The sequence below is a fragment of the Struthio camelus genome, chromosome 15 (genome assembly GCF_040807025.1).
Source record: "Struthio camelus isolate bStrCam1 chromosome 15, bStrCam1.hap1, whole genome shotgun sequence".
Classification (NCBI taxonomy): Eukaryota; Metazoa; Chordata; class Aves; order Struthioniformes; family Struthionidae; genus Struthio; species Struthio camelus.
Genome location: NC_090956.1, coordinates 7,705,745 through 7,731,248, shown reverse-complemented (window position 1 = coordinate 7,731,248; position 25,504 = coordinate 7,705,745). Strand labels below are relative to the sequence as shown.

Below are 25,504 nucleotides of genomic sequence, written 5' to 3'. Positions count from 1 at the left end.
GCCAAGGTGGTAGGCTGAACCACCACCTCTGGCAGGAGAAGCCTGGCTGTCATCCCTGCAACATCGCCTCCCTGGAGGTGCTGCTCTCGGATGAACCATTTCCTGCTATACATCAGCCACGTCCAAATTTCAAGCCCGTGGAGATCTCAAAGAATGGGCCAAACTTATTTGTTTCATTTAGAGTAAACAGTCAGGAAAGTACCTGCTTAAAACACATCTCATTTGTTTTTGACTGGCTGGAGTTTTTAGATGTTTCCCCTTTCCTCAAGGTGGCATTGCCTGGCCCCACAAGCCTTTCAGTGTTCGCCTGCATGGTGCGCTCCGTCGCTTTGCTCCTTGATGTTACCTCTTCAAAGAGCAGCTGAAAATGGTATTTCCAGCTAGAAAGTTTTCAAAAGCGGCTGGCAAACTCGCTCTGCCCTGTGCCTCAGACTGGTGATTAGATAGGTTTCCTATATGTCAATTCAGCTACAGATACATGATAAGCTTAAAAGATTGTGACACGCTGACCGAAAAAATGAAATCATGACAGGTTATTTTTGGTTTCAAAAACAACTCCTCTCCCTGGGTCTTTTGAAGCCCTCACCTTAACATACAGCTGCAATGGATAAGAAAAACAGGATGCGGGGTGGTAACGTTAGAAGAATTGAATGTAAATCAAAGGAGACAAGCTGGTTGCTGTATGTTGCCTTGGTCAGACTTCAACCTTTGAGCAAGGTGAGTGGCTGTCACCGGCTTGCTCGGGACTCTCCCCATAACAGCGTTGCCCAGCTGCTAGGGAGCTGATACTGCGGCGTAGCCACATCTCGCTCTTTCCTCCCACTGTGTCACCTCCTTCCCTTGTGCTGACAAGTGCTTTAGACAGCCTGCCCTGCTGGCCCTGCATTTGAAATGTAAATCAAACACGCAGGACACAAAGCTGGGTTTCAAAGTTGACGATTAACCAGGGCGGAAGGGGTGGCGCCGCGAAAACAAACAGTTCCAAGTTCAAGTCTGAAACCGTAGAGCGTGCTGAAGAGTCGCCCTCCAGCCCTGGCCAGCATGAGGGTGAGCACTTTCCCTAGGGTAGAAAATATTTAGTGGTTCCCTGATTTCTTAACGCAGGTGCTCAGGCTCCAAATCAAGTCTGATGACAGACTTCAAAGACAGAAAGACTCCATTGTGCCAGGAACGCCTTTTCCACACTAGCGTGCACTGGCATCAGTCGAGGGTTTCTTGTTGCTCTTGATGCCCTGAAAGCATTTGATGCTGAGCGCTGAGGCACACTTGGTCCAATATCCAACACCCCAGAATATGCAATTATCTGGTCTCTTGCTACAGAAAATTTGATGTTTAAAAGTAATGCTTCCCCAGCTTCCCCCGGGAGCATTAATGACCACCTGGTCCCCTAAACACGGAGGCCACCTCTGCCAGTCCTCCCACCATGCTAAATGCTACTGAAATCAATGAAAGTTTTGCCCCTCAAAATATTGGCGGCCCGAAGCGAATAGGTATTAACACAGTTTTTACCCTGTGAGAATGTACCTTCATGATTAACCTTAATACTTCTTCACTGGTCGCCCCAAATAACACTGGGAAGAAAACCAATAGCAATTTGTTTTCTTCAAAATAACTCCTAGCTTGACTTAGATAACTTATCCTTGATAATTCCACAGTGTTACCTCACCATGAAGGTCTAACTCAAAAATTAGAGATGTCAGTAACTGCCAATATTCAAGGGTTCCATCAAAGCCACAAATTCAGGAACTTAGCAGAGTTCTCTGGCCTTACCCAGCTGAGCAGAAAACCCTGCCTGGATACAAAGTGAGATTTCATTGCTATCAAGGACAATCGAATAGGAAGAAAAAAAAAAAGATCTTTTTCTGTATTCCTTAAAGCAATATTTCTAACGCAAATTTTCTGCCAGTGAAAGATGGTAAAAAGAGCAGCTGTGAGAAGTGCTATTCTCCAGTGTGCCCCAAGAATCACAGCAGTGCTGGGCACCAACCCTGGTGGAGCAGGGGCATGGCTCGAGGCAGGAAGTCCAGCCTTGAAACAGCCTGGCCTCTGATAATGGGCCAGAGCCCCCCAGAGACTGGGCAGTGTCTTGGGACTCCAGGGAGCACCGCTCGCTGGCAGCGGGGCAGCCTGGGACACACCATTTCACCTCTCTGCACCCTATTTGTAGAGTGATGATACTCATCTCCTTTGAAACGTGATTTCTGGGAGCTAAGCAACATCGTGACGCTGCTGAGCAATATTTCCCCAGAGAATCAGTTCTGTTTTTCTCTCTGCAATGCCATCAGCAACTGGAAGGGCTCCGTTGGCATATGCGTGCACAGGTGGCTGTTCTGTCTCCGGGATCAGCTCCACCCTAGTGCTCTCTGAAGGCAGAAAGCTCTAAGTGCAATTGCACATGAGCCGCTAACCAGCATATCTGTTAATGATGTTCCTTTCTTGATAGCTTGGACCATTTTCAAACAGGCTTACTTGTCTCCTCAAATATGGGAAAGCATTGTCCAAAGCCATACAGAATTAAAATAATGTAGCAGTCTTTCTGTAAATAATTTTTTATTCTACTGAAGGAAACTGTTCTGCTCCTAATTAGGCTGCATCTCAGAGCAAGTTGAAGCCAATTTACTGGAGCAACAGTGAGGATGTCATTGCATGATCTTCATTTCCATTAAACAACTGGATCTAACTCTCTTTATTTTTAGACTAACCATGCTGAGCTTTAAAATTGCCTTGATTATAATGTAGCTTTTAAATGATTTGTCGTGGCTGATCATTTTGCACATGAAAGTTGCTACTAGCTGATTTTAAAAAAATCCACCATTGCTTCTTCTATCGCTTAGGAAATTGCAGTCCTCAATCTGCAGCTTGAAAAGCATGTTGCCATGGAAATGATGCTTATGCTGTCGTAAATAAAAGTATTCTAGGGTCACCAGGGTCTGCAGCATAAACAGGGGCACAAATACTGCCTGGAAAGGTGCTGGAGTGCGTTAAACTTATAGGAAGATAATTTTAATGGTATTTCACTTTCACGACTATCATCAGAAGGGCTGATGAAGGTTAACATGTAGCTATAGCCTTGGCACGAAAACAAAGCAGAAAAAGTCTTAGCTATTAGTATTAATAAGAGTAGAAAAAACAATGTTGTAACCCTGCTGAATGATATTTCTCTGCTCAGTCAGATCAGTATTTCTCTCCCATTGTATTTCTCACACATTCAGTAATGAAGTCTAATTGTGTATTTAAACAGTTTTACTGAATTCATGAGCACAGCACCTGAGAGCTCCTTCGAATATGTGGAGAGTCTGCTTTCACGTATAACCTAAGAAAACTGGTTGACGCTACAAAATGCTGTATCAGGAAATACACGGTCACGTGGTGAATCTTCCCTGCCCTGGCTTCATCCCATCTGCCCACCCAGGAACAAGCCCGGGAAATGCGCCTTGCTGCTCACCCCTTCCAGGGGAAACCCTCTGGAGCAAGAGAGGAAAGCGAGGGCAGGAACCATGCACCTTCTGCCCCTCCAGTGCTGGGGGAAAGGGGCTGTAAAACGTCTCCATGTGAGACCGAGAGGCAGCAGTGACACCAGTATTTCAAAGGAGAAATGAAGACTCCTGGAGGAATGCCTGTTTTGGAGGAGAAGAGAGGAAAACGGTATATGTTGCTGTCATGTTTACAGTCAGAACTGTATCAAAAGAAGCCCCCTCGAAGAAAGGAGGCAGGGGCTCTTCTTGATATAGAAAAGAAGCTGGGAATGGCAGGAAAAAAACAGCTGGTTCCTTGGGATGGCAGGACCTCAGCTACAGTCCAGGTAGATAACTGAGGCATGGAGGTTTTAATTCTGTGCTACCCGTACAGAGTTTATCTTGCCTGCATCTGGGACATGCTCGTTGCATGCCTTGTGTGTCTGCTTTTGTGCCTCCTGGTGGGTTACTCTGCATGACCAGACCTTTGGAGAAGTGCATCGACATGGATGGCAAGATTGGCAAGTCTTCTCCTGAAGGTGTCCAAACAGGTAGGCCACGCTGCCTTCTTTCCATGAAGGACCACCAGGGCATAATGTCAAAGTGCTTTTCAGTTTAGCAGGTGCAGGAATATCTGCAGGTATGGGTCTTAATCAAGAACTCCAGCAACGGAAAACAGCAAATTTGGGATTCAATGCAGGGGCCAGCAACTAAGAGCGTTTGGGATGCATCAGCTGGCATGCAACTCCAAGAGGGGAGCAGGCACATCCCATTTCTGGTGGCTTCCTCATTGTTCAATGGGCTGCTCAATAGCATTAAATGGGCCATGCTGTGAAGCTGCCTTGGGCAGGATCACATCAAGGATACAAACTTTTCTCCTTGTATTTTTAATACCCATAGAGGCATTCAGAGCAGAGGCAGTCACTTTAAATAAAACTACAGAGATTGCAAATGCCACAGCTTGCTTATTTACTTACTGTCTCTTAGTCTGCCCAAAATGTGGAAATAATGTTTCCAGAGATGCTGGAATTCATGCGTCTGTTGAGGATCCTGGCTCCTGTCCTGGATGATATTGCATATTCAAAGGATGATTCATTCACTCCTTAGAGGGAGGAAGGACTGTACCAGCTGTACCACCTCTCCTTTGCTGATTGACGGCGCTGGTGATGTTTCCACGGGGAAGCCTCGTGCCTCCAGGTTAAGCCAACAAGTATGGAACAAACAAAAGAAAATTGAAATGGAGAAATGATTCACAGGGAGAGAAAACAAAAAAGAATTGGAAGATGGTGCCAAGTCAGACTGACAACAAAATTTTAATTTGTCTCAGCCCAAAACATGCAGTTAGGATCCTGCATTTCTTTTGCGCCTGAACTATCAATGTCCTCTGCCATCCACAGTGGAGGAACCAGGAGGGAGTGTTCAGCCTCCAGGGCTTTGTCCTCACACTCCTGCAAAGGATGGAAGCCCTGAGCTGGCAGCCTGCCGTTAAAGACAAGTATGAAAAGCAGACCCAAACCCAGGACCCTTGACTGCTCCTTAAGGTATCAGCAATGAACTGATCTAAAAACTAAAAAAAAAAGAGTTTCCCCTAAAAATGAAGTACTTCATTTTTAAAAGGCCAGCCCTGCTGAGAAGGGAACTACACAGGGTACTAGGCTGAGACCACCTTCCTTACGCCCCACGCACCTCGCCACGGATTTATCATGAAGCTGCTGGTTGAGACTTCAAAGGCAGCTGGCGGCTCCCAGCAAGCCGGAGACTTGCTCTCGCCACTGGTTGCTGCGAACACGGTGGAAAACCTGGGCTCAAAGGTTACCAAGAATGACCAAGAGGGAAAAAATTCCTCCTGCCACTCCTGTGCTAATCAGAGGGGTGTGGAGAGGAAGTTTCGATCTCTTATGCCCCACATTGCCAACCAGAAAAAAAACCTATGTATATTTATATTAACGGCACAGTAAATTCATATATTAAGGAAGAAGCGTCCACAGTTTCAAAACCAGTCTCAAAATCAATCTTGTCTGTTGTCTATTAGGTTGTTGGCAGCGGAGCCAGGTATTTCGAGCTCCCTTAAAACACCTTTCAAACACACCTAGTCTGTTTACTCCAGGCCTTTACTGCCGGCGGTACTGGGAACTTCGCCTCGGAGGTTTCCTACAGTTTGTGATCCCAACAGGTCAAAGTTTCCAAAGGTGGGGAAAAGAGAGGCGGTTTCTTCCCTGAACGCAGGAAAGGTATGTGCCTCTGAGCTACCAACTTAGAACCAATGAATTAGAAATAAGTCCCATAAAAACCATCCCACAGTTGTGTTTGCAGAGCACCTCCACTAAGTAGACAAAAGCATTGTGTCAACAGGCGAACTGCCATTTCAAGCTTACGTGGCAAGTGGCTTGGGGTATTTAAACAGCTTTCACAAAGAAGTCAACATGTTGCTAGGGAAGCGGGAGCCCGCACCGGCGCAGGTGCCCTCCTGCGCAGCGAGCGGCCGCAGGCGCGGTGTGAAAACGGGGCTGCCGCTGCGCACAGAGCTTTTTGCTCTCATCTTTGCAGCCTAGAAAGACAGTCCGCTGGGGCTGATTAATGTCCCTGCTGCAGAAACTGCATTTTGCACATATTTAAAAATCTTGGGCTAGATAACATTTTGACCTAAAATAGAAGGAGTTCATTTTTTTCTGGTACTGCCTGACATCAGTAACTTTTTAAAGCCTTATTTTTAACAGGTGCCTTTCGTAACTTTGAGACCAGGCTTAGGACAAAGGTAGCCAACCTGCAGCTCGGTATCCATGTACACAGGTGTGCCCGCGTGTCGCGGTGAGGTGGTCTGAGCACTTTGCTCTACTTGGTCTGGAACATCCAAAATGGGAGACAGCCTATGGCTTGAAAAATCAGAAAAGCTGGCTCCCCTTGCCACACACCAACGATGCCACAGAAAGAGTGAAACCATCAAGGAAGAGGTGGCACTGTATCATTTTCGCCCAGAATACATTTACCTATGCACCAAACTCTAGAAACACACCCATTTCTCCCCAGGGGTGGGTATATATTCATACATAGCAGTCATAGATCTCAAAATACCTTTATAAGGCAGCTTAGTTTTTATTATGCCCATTTTACAGACAGAAAGTGCTGTGAGCGCTCTGTGCCATGCTCTCTTCTTGAATGCACCCACCAGCGCCCTGCCTCCGTGGAGCGGGCCCAGGGAGCTGGGTGCCAGCCCACAAAATCCTGGTCCTGGGCAAAAAAAGCAGCATTTCTCAGGAGGGGAGAGTTTGCATCTTCTCTCTCTAGGAAATGCCAGGGAGGGAGTTGAGCGTTCACAAACCCCAAGGAGCTCCTCGGGGCCAGAGTCGGGCTCAGCTCTCACTTTGAACCATGCTGGCAAATAAACATGAAAGTGAAAATGGTATTGTGAGAGGTTATGTAACGCCGGGCGGATCCCGGGGCTGAGCCATTGTTCCAAACGTTTAATTAACATTATGAAAGCTGATTAAAGGAAAATCTTTAACCTCCAGGGAAATCCCATTTTCCCTCACTTCCCATACCTCTGCAGCTTTCACAATGTACGAAGGAAAACGTTATTTCACGGCATGATTCATATCAGCTACGACCTGATCTTTGAGACTGCCATGTCCTGCAGCTTAAATAATCACTAGCAGTGACACTAAACTGGGACACTTCTGAGGCAGCAGTTTTCCCCCGCTACACCATGACCTGAATTGCTATCATGATTTCTATACTTTGTGTCATCCTGGCACAATGACAAGGGTTGACCCACGCTCAAGAACTGTGGGTTTGTTTGCAAGGGCAGGACTACCTTCCCAGACTCAGCATCTCAGCTACAACGCACTAATGCCATGCCACGCTCCTGCTTTGCAACAGCAGGGGCTGTTTGCTTTGGTCACGACAGTAAATTCCTTTGAAGGCAGGAGAGCAAAGCACTATCTCCAGCAATTCCCTGTCCAACCTTGAGCAAATTACTCACCCTTTCTCTCCTTTCCCATCTGAAGTGGGGATAAACCTACCACTGTATAACCTACCACAGAGGCGTTGCCAACATTAATGGATGTAGCCAGGTGTTGGAGATGTTCAGCTGGAAAGTGCTATTTCCATATTATTTTAGCAGAGAGATTCACTTTCAGCTGCAGTGAGTCTGTCAGCGAGCACAGCCCCTCCACACCCTCGAAATTCAGCCATGTGTGTGGCGCATGTCCTCCTCCTCTGCTCTCCTAGAGCTATTTTAATTATACGGTACAGCCAGCCCAGCAGAGACCTAACCCCAAGGTCTAATCTTGGAGGCAATGCTGGAGACCTTTAGAAGGAGCTGAGGGCGATGCAGCTGATGGGAGGGGAGCCGATGCACCCTCAGAGCAGATGGTATGCAGTGGGTACCTACACGCCAGCAGCCAGGGCCCTGCTGCCCAGGCCAGACCCTGGCACCAACTCGCGACCCACTCTGACTGCAGTAGATTCCCTGAGTAGATCCCATATCTAGATCTCACAGGACCAATAGAGGAGACCCTAGAAGGTCAAGGACCATTGTGAAAGGTGGAAAGATCATCTTTTTCCATTGTTGCATGCATTTGTCTGATGTAAAAGCTATTTTACTTATAACAGGATCATTTTCATTTTGCAAGACTATGAAGAACAGGCACTGGTTTTGTACATACAGAGCCTTCAAGAAAGTAGAAGCTTTATTTACGGGATGAAATTCTTCGAGAAGTACTAGAGATAAACCAAGGGAATATTAATGCAACATCATGAATATGGAATGTGTGAAATTTTGATGCAATAATAGGCAGACAGCTGGGTATTCTGATAAAAAACGGACCTTTATTTTTTAATTCTCCCTTTCATTACCTGGATTCTGCATTTGTCGGAGCAACAAAACAGAGTTCCTTTGATACGCAGCAAAACTGAAAACAATCTCGCAAGTAGCACAAAACAAAACAAAAAACTCCCACAAAAGGGAAAGCTATAAAATTTGAGAGGCGACGAGGCTTTCAGAAGTGCCAATTTCCCAGTGCAATGGCTGGAAGGGTGGCCTGGCCTGGCGGCAGTTCAATCATTTTGTAACGAAGGACAAATACTTTCAACATCCTGAGAAAGAGGGCGGGGGGGGGAGGGGGACAGGGCTCCCTTGCTCTCCCTCCTCCTGCTATTCTTTCTCCTCCCTCCCCCAGCCCCTGGATTTTCAATAGCTCTTTAGTGTTTCCATCAAAGGCTTTTACCATTCATCCTCCTTTCTGGTGCCTGCCTTCCACCTGTCTATCCATCACAGCCCTAACCCAGGTCCTTTTTCCCACCCCCTTGACTATTTTTCATGCAGTGGGATTTGTTTATAAGCTTCTGTATTACCTAAGCGTGAGGGGAGGAGGTTGCGGGGAGGAAACTGAGAAAGCAGGATTAAGGAGTAATAATTCAGCTCCATTGCATTTCCATCTGAACGGTCATAAAATGTGCAAATCCCATTCCTGGGAATTTTGTGTCAGGCCGCCTCTGCCATTGCCCTTCGTGTGCCCCCTCTCTCCTTCGCTTTCCCTCTCACACCAAAACAAGCAGCGGGAAAGTTGCTTGTAACTCCACGGATACCGGTGGGGAGAATGGGGAGAAGTCTCCTGCCAGCAGGTGTCCAGCACAGACCCTTCGGGATGTGGCTGGGAGCTACAGATAAGGGGGTGGGAGGCAGCAGGATATGGATCGGGCAGGATTACAGGAGTAAGTGGGAAAAGGCTGTTTAATCCAACAGCTCCCAGCACCCTACAAATAATTAGCCTGGGTAAAACATAAAAATAAGGTAACTTCTCAGGCTCATTTGCTCCAGAAGAAAACGATACAGAAATATACGTGACTCAGACCACCACCTACCACTAGTTGCTACTATTGCCTTCTTAGCACATCAACCATTAGGAGGCACCAAAATAGACACGAGCTGACTTTCTAGACCCCAAAGATTCACTAACAATTCATCTTTGATCAAAGCGGAAGACAGAAGGAGGACCACTGACCAACAGAGGTCAATGAAGCTCTGTTAGTGATTCCAGCAGAGGTGAACGTGGCTGGATGCGTCCCCTCTGTGGAGGAGGGTATCAAAAAGGTGAGCAGCTAAGGGGGTGGACCCTTGTCACGTCACTGGATGTAGCCAGAACAGCAAGTGGTGCTAAAAAGGGAGTGGTTGGATCTACCCCCTTACCCTGTCCCCAAACCTAGTGAGCCTACAAACCTTTTCTTGTTGGAACTTCACGTCATATCTGCTGGGCCTGGCAACAGCTGGCAACTTTCTTCCGCTTATGGACACATCTTGGAGATACTGAGGATCACCCGACAGGTAGCACATGTCAAAATCAGTCCCTTTGATTGATAGTTATTTATTATTTTTAAATAAAATGAGAAGTAGAGATTGAATTGGTTTTCCATCAGAAGCTTCATTCTTTGTTTGGCAACTTCTTGGACAGTTTGACCATACACATGACAGCACAATATATGTTACTTGCCTGCAGTAGCAGTTTGTTATAAACACAGTCCTGCGTTACAAGGACTTACAGTTCTAGCAGCAGTGGGGTATATGAAATGAGAAGCCCTTTCATCCTTACACTGCTCTGCAGTCCAGTCGAGATGATGAAAGTCATTGCTTCTAAGGCCAGAGGAGACCAGGAGTTCATTCAGCCAGTTTGGTTGTGCTAGGAGGAGCCGTACAAATTGGGTCCAAGCACAAGAGGCCCAGAGAAACAGCAGCCCTTGGTTTTGCTGAACAGTCAAAAAGAAATCCTTAATGATGTTAGCCTTGTTTTGCAGGTTGGAGGGGAGCAGTATTTCCATCAACTAAATGATCTCGACTCTTTGGCTTCCCTGAGGCCATTGCAAGAGGACAGACTGCGATCGCTCACAGAAGTCACTCTCAGATGTTTGTATTCTTCCCACCCACTAGCAGCTTCGAACCTGAGCATGTCTTTGGCACAGCAGGTGGTATCTTTAATCCCACGGAGGGCCAGCCCGAAGCCAAGATTAGCAGAAGAATTTGTTTTCATTAAAATCCAACCTACCATTACCATCCTATCTGATGGTGCAGATTTAAAATGCGCATGTCCAGCTATTCTAGCTGTACTCAGCATTAGCCTTTCTGTAGGGAAAGGGCCGTTCAGCAACCTGCCTCTTCACTTTCTAATGCACTTCTTTCTTTTAATCAACAAGTAACTAAGACAGACACAACAAAGAATGTTAAATACACCTCCTCCCAGAGAATTTTGCCAGCAAGGTCAATGGAATCAGGATTTCTCCTTTGCTGTGTTTCTTTTGACCATGAAACTGGTCTTCTTTTTCTCCCAGAAAATTTTTTAAGGGCCCACAGAAAAAAAATAAAAATAAACAGAAAGAGACATACAAATAAACACTAGTACGTGCAGGAAAAAATACAAACCTTAGCACCATGCACTCCCCTCATTATTAGACAAAGGTTTGGAAGGGTTCACAAGTGTAAAATGCTCATGTGAATTATGAGATTGCTGTTCAGTTTTCTTTCAAGTCGTGGGCTGGAAACAGATGGTGGCTGTAGCATTTATGACGGCACAACATGTTACTGCAAGCCTAGCCATCTCTTTCTCTCTCTCTTTCTCCTCAAAAATGCAGCTGCAATGAAAGTTGTGGAAAATCACATTAATAGTCTCTTCCACCACACAGTTTTCCAGCCCTTCATCCCTGGCCAGTGCATGGACAGAGCCATCTTGTATCCCAGTAAGAATACCCTTCTAATCCCGGTCCTAAATAGTTACCACTGACTGGTTTATTTGATGGCTAGTTAAAATGAGGGGTTTGTTAGCATCTTAAAAAAGCCTCCAGAAAGCAGGTACTTGAGGTCATAGCAGATGCCGTGTGACTCCAAGAGCTCCATAAGGGAAACACTCAGAAAGAAGCAATCAGACTGTCCTTTAGCTGTTTATTATCTAAACATTCAGTTCACGCCAAGCAGGTTGATTTATACGGAAAGAGAAAGACAGACACAACTTCGCAAAGCAGTTTAGTGACTTAAGAGCCCAAACCTGACTTTCAAAATGAGAAGAAACTTTTGTAAGGCCAAATGGTTCTTGATTTGCGGGAAGACAGCTTTCCAGTGGCTGCAAGTATAGAGATATCTGGATGCCTAAAGATACCAAAGAGCAACTAAACTGATTTTTTTAAGTCTCTTGACTGCATTTAAGCAAAAATTCTCTCAATGACATGTGTGCTGATCCACAGAGAATTGTGCTTAGTGATGGTGCTTGGATTCAGAGGAGAAGTGATATATATGTATTTATCAGTTCTCCCCAGTTTCTCTCCATGAATTTCTAAAAGAAACAGCCATTCAATTTATGGTTGGAATTATTATGCTTTTTGTACTACAGTGGCAAGTATAGCCTACAAATCAGGACTCCACTGTGTGAGGTACTGTATGTGTACACACACAGCATACATAAAACAGGCTAGTGGATGGTAAAATAAAGTATTATTTTTCTTCCCAAATGAAGGAGTCAGGCAAAGAGGTCCTAACTGACTCATGCATAGCCACATCGGAAGTCTGAATGAGGACCTCTGAAGTCCTGATACGATGCTTTAAACCCCTAAACCTTTTTTTACATATCAACGGATTCCTAAATGACAGTGCAGAAGAATGAAGTTTGTCAGCCCCCAAAACCATCCCAGCACAAATGCCCAAGCTTTGCTACCCATGTGCTTCAGAGCTGACGCAAATGCCTTGCTGCCTGAAATGCGTCCAAACATACAGCAAAGCTGTCCTTACAATCTGAGTGAAATACAAGAGCTGACAGCGGATATATCCCACATGTCAGAGGACAGCAAGGTAAGCTGCATGTGTGCAATGCCCTGCACATGATGGAGATGCACCCCCCACACCGGCTGGTGCTAATCTGGGCACACCACCTCTGGACTTATAACCATAGCAGAGCTGCGGCACAACCCTCAGCTCTCTAGTCTCTGCTGAGGGATTTGTTTATGCCAGGGAACTCTTTACATAATAGAAAATTGTTGCTTGCCATCCATAGGCTCTCTGGGTGCTCTACAAATGTGAAATATTTCAGTTTCACAACATCACTGCTCTAGAGGAGCATCTACTCACTAGCACTAAATCCAGTAGCCTGGGGTTCAGGCCCTTGTCCAGCAACAGGATTTTAGGATTAGCTTTTCAATCAAGTTAATTAAGAGTCTGGCAAATATTGATTTTCTGGGCAAGTGTCACTGGTAAATCTGAGTTTCCATTTTGTTTCTCTGACTTTGCTGGCTTCACCACCTCATTGAGAACATCGGCAAAAACTTTAATGTGTTCATCCTTAGTCATTCAAATGTGTTCCTGCTGTTCTACCTACAACTAGATATATGCAGTGCACTATCTCTGCCTTCCTTGGTATAGAAGTAAAAATAACTTAAATACTGAAAACAAAAGGGACTTCTACCATTCCCTTTATCACTATTCAGCAGCTAGACCAGGAAGTTCCTACAGAAATTAAATAGTGTACACATTTCAAATTTAAAAAAAGCTTTTGACTTTTCCCAGAGGTTGAATCTTTCTGGGTGATATGACTAAACACTTCCACTGCCCAGCTACCATAATTGCAAAAGTCCTGAGACCTTTCATCTAAGATACAGAAGGTACCTTTTTTTGTTTTGTTTTTGGAAACTTCATCCTGCAAAATTCATTAGAATCCTATGTAACAATGCATTTCCTGTAAGTAATGAGCTATAAAGTGTATTAGAAGTTTCCACTTCTGCTTTTATCTTTTCCTGATCTAGCCTGAAAATTCTTTTGAAGCTGCTCAAAGTGTTCTTCACATATGTTCTTCAGTATTGGCAAACTTCTCCTTAATTAAGCTAGATAAAGGAATTAAGATGATGCGATTTGCTTAATTTTTGCTTAATTTCCCACCTTTTTAAGGTATTATTTTAAGCTTTTTTTTCACTAGCCTTAAAAAAGAAACCTACTAAAGAAAACAAGGAAGGAAGAGATCTTAGCGGCCCAGAGAGGGCAGACATTGCTATGGGCTTTCTAACGTAGCTGAGCTTGTTGATAGAAAGCTACTGAACAGTTAAAGCTCTCCCTCAATACTATGGAATAGTTTTTGAAAGGTTGCAGACTGCTTCTGAAATTAGCATCTCTCCAGGCACTGCACAAAAGGAAAACACTAAGCTTACACTTTGTTACCACAGTAGGCTCTTCAGGGCCTCATTTTTAGCAAGCCAATTCAGAACATGCCTAACTTTCAGCATGAGTATCTTCAAAGAAGCATTTCACATGCTTCAAGTGCAACTTTTAACTGAGCATCTCGCTGAATCACAACTTAGGGGAACGCAGGGAGATAATGGGAAACATTTGCATTTGCTAACCCCAGGTGTAAGGTTCTGAAACCTCCATTAGATATGCAGAGATAGCCTAGCCATATTGGTTTGGCTAGCAGATTCATCACAGCAAACAGGTGCAAGGTAACCCTTCTAAAGCACATGCAAGAAAAACAGATATCCCTGAATAAATAGTGAAAATTTGATTTAAAAGCAGCATTTGGGGCAATAGATACAATGCACAGCTGAGCTTTACCCTACAAGACGCATACACAGCCTGTTAAGAAACCACTCGATCTGTGATAAACTGTTTCTGTCACTTATTATGCTGTGGAAACCCATTGCAGTCAAGGAAGAATTCAGATCTTGAGGTCATCTGAGTAGCTTCCTGGCTCCAAGAAGACGTCTGACCAGGTTATTTTACTGTCGGTGACTTTGGACCAAAAAGGGTCTTCACTCCCAAATACAGAGGCATACAGCCCCTAGTTCCCATGGGAATCTTCCTGCCTAGTAGACACCTCTATCATATGTTGCAGCACAAGACCCTCCCAGGCACAAGGGACATGTCAGCATCAGGGAAACATGTGCCCTCAAGGCAAGGGGAAAGGAGGAAACTGCAGTGCTTGATGCAGCCAGGAAGGTTTTATCTTCGGGCATGACCACTTGAGCAGAAGGAGACACATCTCGGCTTCCTTGAAGTGCTGCAGCCTCTCTCTCTCTCTTCCTCTGGCCCCACACAGCAGGCACAGCTGGGCATGAGGTTCCCATGGGACAGAGGCCATAGCAGAAAATCTAGCTTTGTATATCATCCTTGATCTTCAGCTTAAACCAGCACCATCTTTATATAAGAAACAGCACAAAGAAAGAGGTGAAGCATGGCTGGAGCAGGGAGGATGCTCCACCGAAATATCAGGCTGTCCTGCAGTGAGCTGAGCACACAACAGTGCTGGAAAAGTCACTGCTGAGAAATATCTTCAACTAAGAGCAGAAAACAAACTTGATGCTTGAGTGCCGCTACCTAGGGGAAGAACAGCAACATTCACAGTGACATCGACTTGATCAAAACTAGCCCTCTACATAGCAGAGACAGAGGGGTTTTGAGGCCAACTAAGCCAACTAAAAGACCTGTAAAAACGAATTAAAAATGGATGCCCAAATCCCTTAAGCGGCTGAAAAAATTCACAGTCAGAGAAATCCAGCAACTTTGGAGGGCTCTTGATACTTCACTGAGGTCTCCAAGTCTGAGTTCATCCCAAAGGGAGCTGAGGCTGCTCAGTGCCTCACCCACAGACCCTCTGTGAACTGAGTCTTCTTTCTCGTGGTGAAACATGGGATATCTTGAATTTATGTCTTGCTTCTCCCCTTGTGAGCAAACAAACCAATTTCTATGAGTAATTCTACCCGCTAATTGCCAAGGAAAAGTCTGGTAATGAATGCTTTGCATTTTTAACAGGTCAGAGGCTTCCCTAAACAAAGTTGCTGTTTTATGTTTTCTAACAGCACATGTTCATCCGGGGATCTCAGCAAATTCCAGTGTGGATGAGTCTCTGTGGGAAACTGCTTTTCCAGCTTTTCTTGTTTTAACCGCTCCAGGAAATGAGTCTATTTTTACAGCAACACTAAACAGCAAAATATGAAACCATTATCTGCTTTGTGTCAAGAGTTTCGGGTCAATTCTCAGGTAACTGTCATCTCCAGTGAAGTCAACAGAGTTGTATGTATTTCTGCAGGTTAGAGATCTGGCCATTTATGTAATTGGTTGATCAGTTACTAGAACATATGGCTATCATTGGCCTAAGGAGTGTCCCATTTCATAAGTCTCAAAGTTCATCCAAGCCCTGATATATCGATAAGTGAAGCATTCAAGTATTACGATCTGTAAAGATGATCATTAACTGTTGAAAGATTTAAGCACAAGCATTTTTCATGAACAGCTACTTTGTCACTGAATGATCATTATATGTAGGATACTTCTCAGATATTTTTTCGCTTGCCAGATAAGCAAAGATGTCTTAGCACTTTTCTTCTATTAATTTCTGTTTGCTCTCAAGAATCAAGATGTTTTTAAAATCCCAGGGGATTCCAAGCAGTATGGGCTCATCTGCATCTCTGGGTGCTTATATTCTTTGTCTACCTGACCTTAACAGACACTCTCATTTTTCAAATATGGACAGTAAAACCGGTTGCATTGATTACGGAAGATTAAAGATACTGTGTAGAGGCTGAGATACTAGGTAGATGCTTGATCCTGGGAAGACGAATGTGCAACTCTTCTTTAAAACTTAGCTCCTTATTTCCCCAGGTGATGGAATACTCCAGCTTTCATATTTGTTTTCTGTTAAAGAGCAGAAGTTAGCCTCTCCTTATATATTTTACCTAGATCTTGAAAAACACTTAGCATGCACAAAGGTCAGTCCAATAAGAAAATTTTAGATGGGAAAAATTCAAACCAGGTCAGATTTGATGGCTTGCTAATCAATCAAATATAAAAACGAGTGGATTCCCCTCTAAGCTAAGAAATAACACTGCAAGAGAGTGACACAGAAACCTTTCATGACAGAAAAGTACGTCACTAGAATGTTGGCAGGGTTTCATCTATTGATTACAAGACTAAGAGTTACGACTTTCATAATATCAGCTCAGGAACCATGTATTTTTGACTTTATACCAAACTGAAAAGCTCACTAAACATCATTCAAGAGACTAGCATACAGATAATAAACTTAGAGACAATATCCATGGAAAACAGTTCCTAACCTATGACTTGTTCTTTGATTTACAACTGTGATTGCAGGCCCCACCTCACAGTCATATGCCATGATAATAGGGTAGCAGTTCAACAACAACCAGCCATAACTTTTTACATGCATTGTAGTGATTCTGAGCTACTCCAGAAAGTAATTCAGCCTGATGCAGCAAATAGAGTGAGTAAAGGAATGATAATACTGAAAATGACCAACCTTCTGATCTTACTCACTTTATTTTCTATTTCATTCTTTCTTTTTTTTTCTAAACCACAACGTCCCAAATTTCAATTTGATCTGATTATTTTTTCCCATCTCAGATTCATCTTTGTGTTAGAAATGACAGTGAATTTTCAAATTATGTTTTCTGATGTACCTTAACAGATCATCTTAAATGGAATCTCTGTCATTAGTAATTGCAGTCCTGAATCCAGCCATGTCAGAAAACTACTTTTTCAAATAAGAGCAAATGCATATTTCAAAATGGCAACCTCTGTGAGAGCAGGAGAGAGGGGAAGTCTCCCATCTGTTTTTCTAGTTGTATATTTGAGTCTTGTTACTTCTTCTTTGGGGTTATTTACAACATATTCCAACACTTTAAGAACACAAAGACCCCCATCCTGGAATTGTGATCCTGAGTCAGGAAAGCCCTATTCAAAAAGAGTGATAAAGCATCAACTTAGCTCCAATTGCCTGAAGTCAATGGGATGTTCGTCCAAAGTCACAAATATGCTTAGGCACAGGTATGAAGAAGGGCAGATGTAGGCACCTCTTTCAGTGCTTTTCTGCGCTAGGGCCTGGGAAAAGAATTTGGGATTGGGCCCATGATAGACACAGATCCCTTAGGACATGTTACCCATGCCATAAAAGGAATGAACGACTACAAACTGAGGGGAAGTACAATGAAAATTGCTCACTGAATTTTTGTAAATTCCCATAAAATCCGAGTTTGCATTTGTTCTGTGTGCATAATTGTCACTGTAAGTCACGAAAGGTTGATTCCTTAGAGATACAGGAAATGACTAGCTGATGATAGCATAAGAGACAGCATATTTGCATGGGCAGACAGCTGGTTTTTCATCAGTCACTACATTCTCTGAAGATATGGCAGTGGTTTTTGACCATGTATCCAATGCACAATAATTAGGCAAAATGACTTACCCTCAATCTTTTCAGTATTTAGCTCTAAGGGTGCAAGGATTCATTCTTGGAAAGGGAAGATGGTCGTGTGATTTAGGGCACTGGATGAGCACTCAGATCTGAGTCCTATCCCTGGTTCTGCCATAGCCTTGTTGTGTGACCTTGCACAGTCATTTCTCCATGCCTCGGTCTCGCCTAAAATGGGATAACAATAGTTCTTTATTTCAGAGGGGATAGGAGTTCAAACCTGTTCAAGGCTGTGCTGCACTGAGACACTACAGCAAAGAGCAGCACAGAAAAGCTCAGACATAAATAAAACCTTGTTATTAAATTGTGGGAAAACACACAGTAATTAAGTAAAATAAAAAATGCAAGGTTTAAGCTGAAGTTCTGAGAATAAAACACTGACAGCTTCTCCCTGTTACCTGAAATTAAAGCAAACTTAAGTGGGGTCCTCATGGGTTTCACCGATTTTTACGTGATTATGTTTCTGAGAACTGGTAGTACTAGAAGCTGAGGAGTAGAAACCCCAGGAAAATGACTTCCTTGAAAACAAATATGTAACTCCACTTTGCTTCTCTGCTTGTTTTAAAGCAACTAAGATTTCCAGCCCAAGAGAGGATCAGATAAATATTCAGGATAAGACTTTCAAAGCCATGAAGGGGGCCTACAAACACGATTTCCTTCAATTTACAGTAAAATACGAGCATCCAAATCTGAGGAAGCTTTGAAAATTCATCTTTGCTTTTGGGCACATTTTCTAATTAAATTATAAACAGGGTTGCTGATCTTAGTTGAACTGGCAGATGTCTGGAATAGCTTCAATACCACTCTTCCACATACACGCTACTGCTACTGGAATTGGACAGGGCTTTAGCAGGGAGCTTTCAGTAATGGACATTTTTCCAAATGCAAAGATGAATCCTTTTCCCTCCTCAAGCGCATGCCTATATAACAGCATTTGTCTTTCATGTAGGGGTCAGTTATGGGCCTGTAAGCCTGGGAGACAGGATCTCAGGACGCATGCCTAGATAAAGCAATTGATTTACAGATAAACAGATCAAAGGCTGTTCTCTCGGGCAGGAGAAGAGAGAAGAGATATATGATGAGAAAGAACCTAGGAAGGGAAATCGTTTCTGAGAGATAGAGACAGAGGAATGGGAAAGTCTGGGCTTCCCTACAGTCAGGCAGAGAATAGCTGGAATATAGACCACAGCAGGAGACATGCTGCCGACCCAAGCAGGACAGCGAGAACTTCCCAGCTGGAATGCTGATGCCCGTCGGAGGGAGGAGACCTGTCAGATGCTGGTCCAAGCAGAGTAGAAAGCCTAAGCTCAAAGACACATTAGAGCTGAACCTGTCTAGGAACCACTGGGAGCCTGAGAGGAGCAACTGTCTGTAGTCACTGCGCATAAAGCAGACGCCAAGAGGGACGGAGGAGAGAAGAAAAGGAAAGCAAATGAGCAGGCAATCCTTCATTTCACTCAACAAAAGCCACTGAAGGGCAGCTCTGGAAAGACGAAGCACAGAATTAAACATAATGAACTGACTACAGCATCAGTGATCATGCACCAGTATCGTAACACTGAGATTGTTTTCAGATAGTTCCCTCCACACATGCTTTTTAACCAGAAAAGACTTCAAAAAGGATAAAATCAGACCAACAGTTTCTGAATCTGTGGACAGTGGAAGAGATTACAGAATGTTAAACAGAAAAACATTTTACCCCCAACTCCCTGGAATGTCCAAGGACAAAACAACAAAGTGTTAAAGGATTCAGTGGAAACGTGACTTACAGCAACTATCATCTTCAATTCCTTCACTAAGCCCCCCACTAGCCCTCCACTTCCCAAATAACAGAGCTGTCAAACAGATATCTTGAGGCTCCTATTGCGCACACCCTTTCCTGTAACACTACAAATGTTGCACGTTAAAAGTCCAGATGGGAGTCCACCTCCAGTAGACAGCGGAAGAAGATAGGACACAGCATTCACAAATGCACAGAGAACTGTTTAATTTACAGCCACAATGGTAAAACAAACCATTTCAGAGCTTGGACATTCAAAGTTAAGTCTGACACTCATTCTTATATTCACTTATTGTGCTTAAGTATTAGAGAACACAGGATTACATTAACAGTACACGACAGTCTGAGATCCCTGCAGGACCGAGTAGTGAAAGGGATGAGCAAGAATGAGGGACCAGCCCCTCAAGTGGTGTAAGCTGGTACAGCTCCACTGCAGGCAATGGAGCGATGGTGATTTACACCAACTGAGGATATGGCCCTTGAAATGTCCAACTTAACTTTGAATTACTGTCTCTTTTGTCACAACCTTTAATGTTACTGCTCCTTCTGGTTGTATCTGCCATCTCAAAGAAGGACTACTACCATGGCCTGTAAGATTGAAAAGGCTGACGGATAAAATCTCAGCTGGACTACAGCAAATGACGCACATGTCATGACGCTACTCCTCGTATTTTAAAAACTGTGGACTGGATCCTCATCTGATGTAAATTAGCTTGGGGCAGCTGAAGTCAAAAATATTTGCCAATTTATACTAGCTGAGAATATAGCCCTGAGATTTTTGTTTTCTGTTGCATGCCATATAAACACTGTGCTTGAGAACAAAGACTCATGTGCGTTTCATTCCTGGTAACAAAATTAACTAGAGACTACAAGTCTCAAACAAATGATTACTGGAAAAGTCTCCATTCAGTCTTCATTCTCTCATGGTTTTCTGAATTTGGCATAGCACGTTTATTTGCTGGCACCAATAAAATGCATGCCTTTCAGTTTGCTTTTTTTTCAGGAATTAAATATAGGGCCAGACTCAATGGTGGTGTAATTCAGCAGAGCTCCATTATATTCAATGGAGTTACTCCAGGAAATCTGGCCCATAGATCTGAATGCAACCTTCTTATGCCAGTGCAACTACAGGACTTTTGACAATTCTTTTGCAAATTATTCCACTTAAGTGACTTTGACATCTTTTCATACCTGCACAGTGTCTGAGTGGGTCACATAACGTTTTTTAACTACATGATTTTAATGCATATATGAACCTTTTTCATTAGATATCTTTTAGACAAAAAAAGAACTGAGCAACATTATTGGCATCCCACTGAAACATAAATATATAAATTACATTTTATACACTTTTTTAAACGCAGACACATACATTCATGTGCATAACATTGTGAACAGTACACTTAGTGGAAAACAAGCACAGACAATCTTAGTTAAATGTATTTCCAGTTTTGGTGCTCAACGAATACACTGGGAAAATGATCACAAAATAGAACGGTGACTAACTCTATCTCTGCATTAGCATCTGAAGCCAATAATGCCTGTTAGCTAACATTGCTTCGTTTGGTTGAAATTGGACATGGCTACAGGAACAGGAGGGGAATGTTTGAACTATATTTAAAGAAATTGAAAGGTTAAAAATCTCACTCTTTTCTGTTATGTTTTAAGGATCTGCAGCTCATTCACATCTGAAGATATTTTTGGTTTGAGTGGAAACACTGTCTTCAAGACGAACTTTTTCATCATTCCAAAGAAAGGAGAGAAAACTCTTTCATCTCTTTGTAGATGTTTTACAAATAAAAGAATCCAGTAGTTCATTTTACGTATCCAATGTGATACTCCAAATAAAACAAAGGGTACTTAATCCAAACTGCTGGGGTGGGGCAGTGATTTTGGCCAAGTAAGTAGCCATGTCATATCTGGCACAGCCCTAAATTTCCAAAGCAGTAGACAAGGATTTAGCCATGTGGCTCCCATTGCAATCCATGGGGAGCTGAACATTTAATCCTTTGGCACTTCGAAAATATAGGAGCTGGTGCCAGAGTATTTTATCTGCCCTGCTATAGTTAAAATAGTTTTTGATGTAATTTGGGCTATTCTACTACAAAAATATGACCACAAAATGTTTTTTTTCTTTTTTCTTTTTTTTTTTTTTTGGTTCAAGAAAACATAGCAGGCTTTCTCAGGTATATAAAACTGTTAATTTTTAGATAAAAATACAAACTTCACCTTTACAAAAACACATATTTCTGTTGAATACACATAAAGCATAACATTTTACCAAAAATAAAGAATTTTAGGTTTTGTTCAAATATTTGCAGCAAGGTAGTTCCCATGCCACCATGACATTGTACAATGCAGATACAAGAATTTGTACATTTCACACAGCTCCAACATGTGAAACAAAAGTATCTGTATACTGATAAGAATGACAATTGCTAACACAATATCACTAGTAGGCAACTGGCATAAGTCTTAAAGGAAAAAGAAGGATTTTTGCAAGGATTTCCTATGATTTGTTTACGCACATCTCTCTTTTTTTCTTTTTCTTTTTCTTTTTATGTAATGCTTTAAATTACGGGGGAGGTTGGGGAACATAAACCAAGAAACGTCTAGAAAATTATGCATAGGTATACCATTTTTATTTTAATACATCTCATTAGTTTGCATCCCACTAGGAGAAATACCATAATGTTTTCTGTTCTGCTATTGTTATACCAGTCTTTTATATGTGTTATTGGCAAATGTAGTCCAAGAGATAATAAAAAGCTAGGCAAAGAGTAAAAAGAAAACTTAATAATCACTTTATGGTGTAAAAAAAAAAAAAATCCACTTAAGGCTCCCCAGAAGGTTTTTTTTTTTTGTATAGACTTTTAAAACACCACCAAGCAAGGATGTATTGTTCTATAGTGTTTGCGTGGCATTTGATCATTTCATACATTCCTGCTTTTTTTGTGCCTGAAGTCCATCAACATCCATCCATCTTCATCAAGAACACAGGCACATTTCTTGACGTAAAGCACCGTTGACTGCTCTGACAGAAATCCACTATTCACTTAGATTTTTGTCATGTTTCTGAGTACTTTTGGTATCCTCCATTCATTCAACTGTCTTTTTTTTCTTTTCAGTTTTTTTCTTTCATTTTTTTTCTTTTTTGGACAGGGAAGCTTCCTATTGTTTCACAGAGTGCTACAATACTTGCTTTGATGTCACATTAAACAAATGTACATTGTCTCTTTGTTCTCATTAAGTGTTCTTGTGAGCCAGTTTTTTCACATAGGAGAACAAATAAAATATACAGTCAATAAGCACCATACATAGTAGGTTCAGGAATGTAACAAACCATGTACATCCATGTCCCAGAGAGAAGTTTTTTTTCTAGCTTATTTTCACCTTACATCTGCAGGAGAGAAAAAAGATACAATAACTCTATGATTAGAATCAAAGGTCCTATCCTCTAAGCAGATGACTTTAAAAAAAACTGTTCTGCATGAAGAGTCACTAACCTGGGACAAGAAGTTCTAAATGCTGTTTTGATTGAGTTTACATGCTCACTTTTAAAGTTGAATTTTACAAAATCTTTGCTTCTATCATACTACTCCCAATAAATACCTGTTAATCTGAAACAGGATACCAAGTTTAGCATTCTTTAGAAAAAAATACATTAGTATAAATGCAAACTGCCATTGGGAGTTTATGTGCAAAAACAGGTGCTTGAAATTAAATTCACCATCATCCAGGAGTTAGGCACATACACTACAAAATCCAAATCATTCCCGCTCCAAATACTAGAATGAACTGCAAGTGCTGTAGCTTACATAATTTCTGGTCATTAAGAAATGGAAACTCCATACTTGATTTGGAAGGTGTATCGCCATCATCATACATTGCTAAATTGCTGCGCAAGGATTTTAGTCATTTTTGCATTACGAGGGTATTAGTTTTTCACTACCCTGAAAACCTCTTTAATCTTGATGACTGTCATCATCTTACTGAGACTGAACAAAGCAAAGAAAGATCTTAGTTTTCTGGTATAAATTACACAAAGCCTGCTACACAAAAATGGTATCTCTGAGCATCTTCCTTGTTTGGTATGCAGATTGTCAGATCATTTCAGGTGCACGTAACATCAATCCCAGTTCATGCCAAAACAAGGGTTTGATGGTCATGCATATAATATTTACCATATGTACACTCAATGTTTTACAGCCAATGACTGGGAACACAATGATTTGTAACCTGGCAATTAATTCATGCATTATTATGTGATGCTTTGACCTCAGAAATCAATAATAATGAAACAAAAGCAGAGGCAATGGAACTTGAGATTTCAGAAGCTGAAGTATTAGCGCCCTCCAAAAAAAAGAAAAAAAAAGCAAGAAAAGGAAATAGCTCAAGAATGTAAGATGCTGATGGTGATGTGGAGCTTAAAGAAAAAATACCAGCAGGTAGAATTATCAAAGCCAATCAAATCTAATCTCTTTGCAGCCTTGAGGTAGCAAGTGTCAAGATTTTGAACAGTGATTAAGTTGAAGTGATGATATTTGATTAAGTTTTCCATTACTTGTGCTATTAGGGTGTTCAGCATATAGGTCCTACCTGAATATCAAATAGTTCCAGTAGGTTTTATGTTGGTTTTAACTTTTTTCGTTTCCGTTTTTTACCTGATTCCCTAGGCCTTCCTGTTAACATAAGGGCAGGGCTGGTAAAAAGCCCTAAGGTAATGCATTTCGTTGAACACTGAAGTAATAAATACTCAAACCGTTTACATTTCAAAGAAACCTCATTACCCTTTGCATTAAAGTAATAACTTTATAACTTCTGATTTGACATTCAGTTTACAAAGTAATTATACAAAAGTAACAAAATAATAAACAAAGTTGGCATTGCATATATCATTTCCAAGATCCATCCATAAATACTCTTACCATGCTGTATTCAATATTTGCTTTCAGCTCTACAGTTTAGCTATTTTCAGCTCACCATCCATTTGCTGGTGCAAGTGCTGTTCCTATCAATAATTAAATCCCAGAAAACTGTATTCTTTCATTACAATCATTTCTACTCCATTTTTCACACACACCAGAAAGAAAAGTTTTCAGCTTAAATTCTTAACTGCTTAGCCTTTAGCCATTAAAGATATTTTGAAAAACTAAAATTGATCTCGTGAAACTTTTTTCCAAATACAAGACATAGAAAAGATATCAAACCATACACACAAAAAGTATCACTTTCAATGTGTTTTTGTCTACTCATAATTCAGCCTAGCTTGAGGTAAAACACTCAGCTTGGATTATAAACTGATGTCTGGTAAGAATCACAGCAGAGGCATAACTTTGCTTTTACACAAATTATAATATTTCTGCTCTGTATGTAGCAATTGTGGTTTACGTTTGCTTAAACCAGATTTATATATCCATGCAAGATGGAGACCGTAAAAAAATTCTTCCTTACCTAGTCACCTATGAAATCTACCACCTTCGGGCAGCCTTCCTCCTATATTCACCTGTTCTACACTGACTTTTATTCTGGGGCTGGATCTACTGCCTCCCTAAATGCCTGATATTGGTGAAAGCAAGCTTTTGAGTCTGCCTTCAGTCAAAATCAGGAGAAAGGGAGGAGTACTTTCTACCATAGTGCTTTTCCAGAATCTCTCTCAAGTCCTGCATTGATTGCACCCTAGGATGAAGATGTGAGCCAGAGATTGTAGGTAGTTTTATGAAAGTCACATTGAAAATAAGCATTCTTCCCCATAAATCTTTCCCTGTGGTAATTTAAATACCGTCTTGATAAGGTAAACATGTTTAATGTGACAACTGACAGTAAATTCTGGCCTATATATGAGTAGGAAGACAAAGGGAACAGGCACTGTTCAAAACTCTCTTGCCAACAGGCATTGTTTCAAAACTCCTTACTTCTGAATACAGAAATTTTTCCTCAGCACTTTATATTCATTTCAAGGCTATTTTCCCCAAGGTCAAGTAAATCTCAGCCTTAAGCCTGTCTCTACAGTAAAGTCAAAGAAATTAGGCAATAGAGTC

The 25,504-nt window shown here is 42.1% G+C and overlaps 1 protein-coding gene across 10 annotated transcripts in view; it reads right to left on the bottom strand.

Annotated features, from left to right (window-relative positions):
* The window catches only part of PDGFA (platelet derived growth factor subunit A), a 98,427-nt gene that overhangs the window by 52,629 nt on the left and 20,294 nt on the right, over nucleotides 1-25,504 (bottom strand). For 2 of the 10 annotated variants that reach the window (XR_011134630.1, XM_068908062.1), the window contains one exon: nucleotides 17,678-17,851. Coding sequence is in view for 4 of the 10 variants with exons in the window: in XM_068908062.1 (XP_068764163.1) it covers nucleotides 17,718-17,851 (134 nt within the window). In the remaining 6 variants the exon portion in view is untranslated. Of the gene's footprint in view, nucleotides 1-8,269; nucleotides 11,076-17,677; nucleotides 17,852-19,645; nucleotides 22,864-22,969; nucleotides 23,084-24,062; nucleotides 24,146-25,504 lie in introns of those variants that run through there. The other 8 variants (XR_011134625.1, XR_011134629.1, XR_011134626.1 and 5 more) reach the window with 8 other exon arrangements.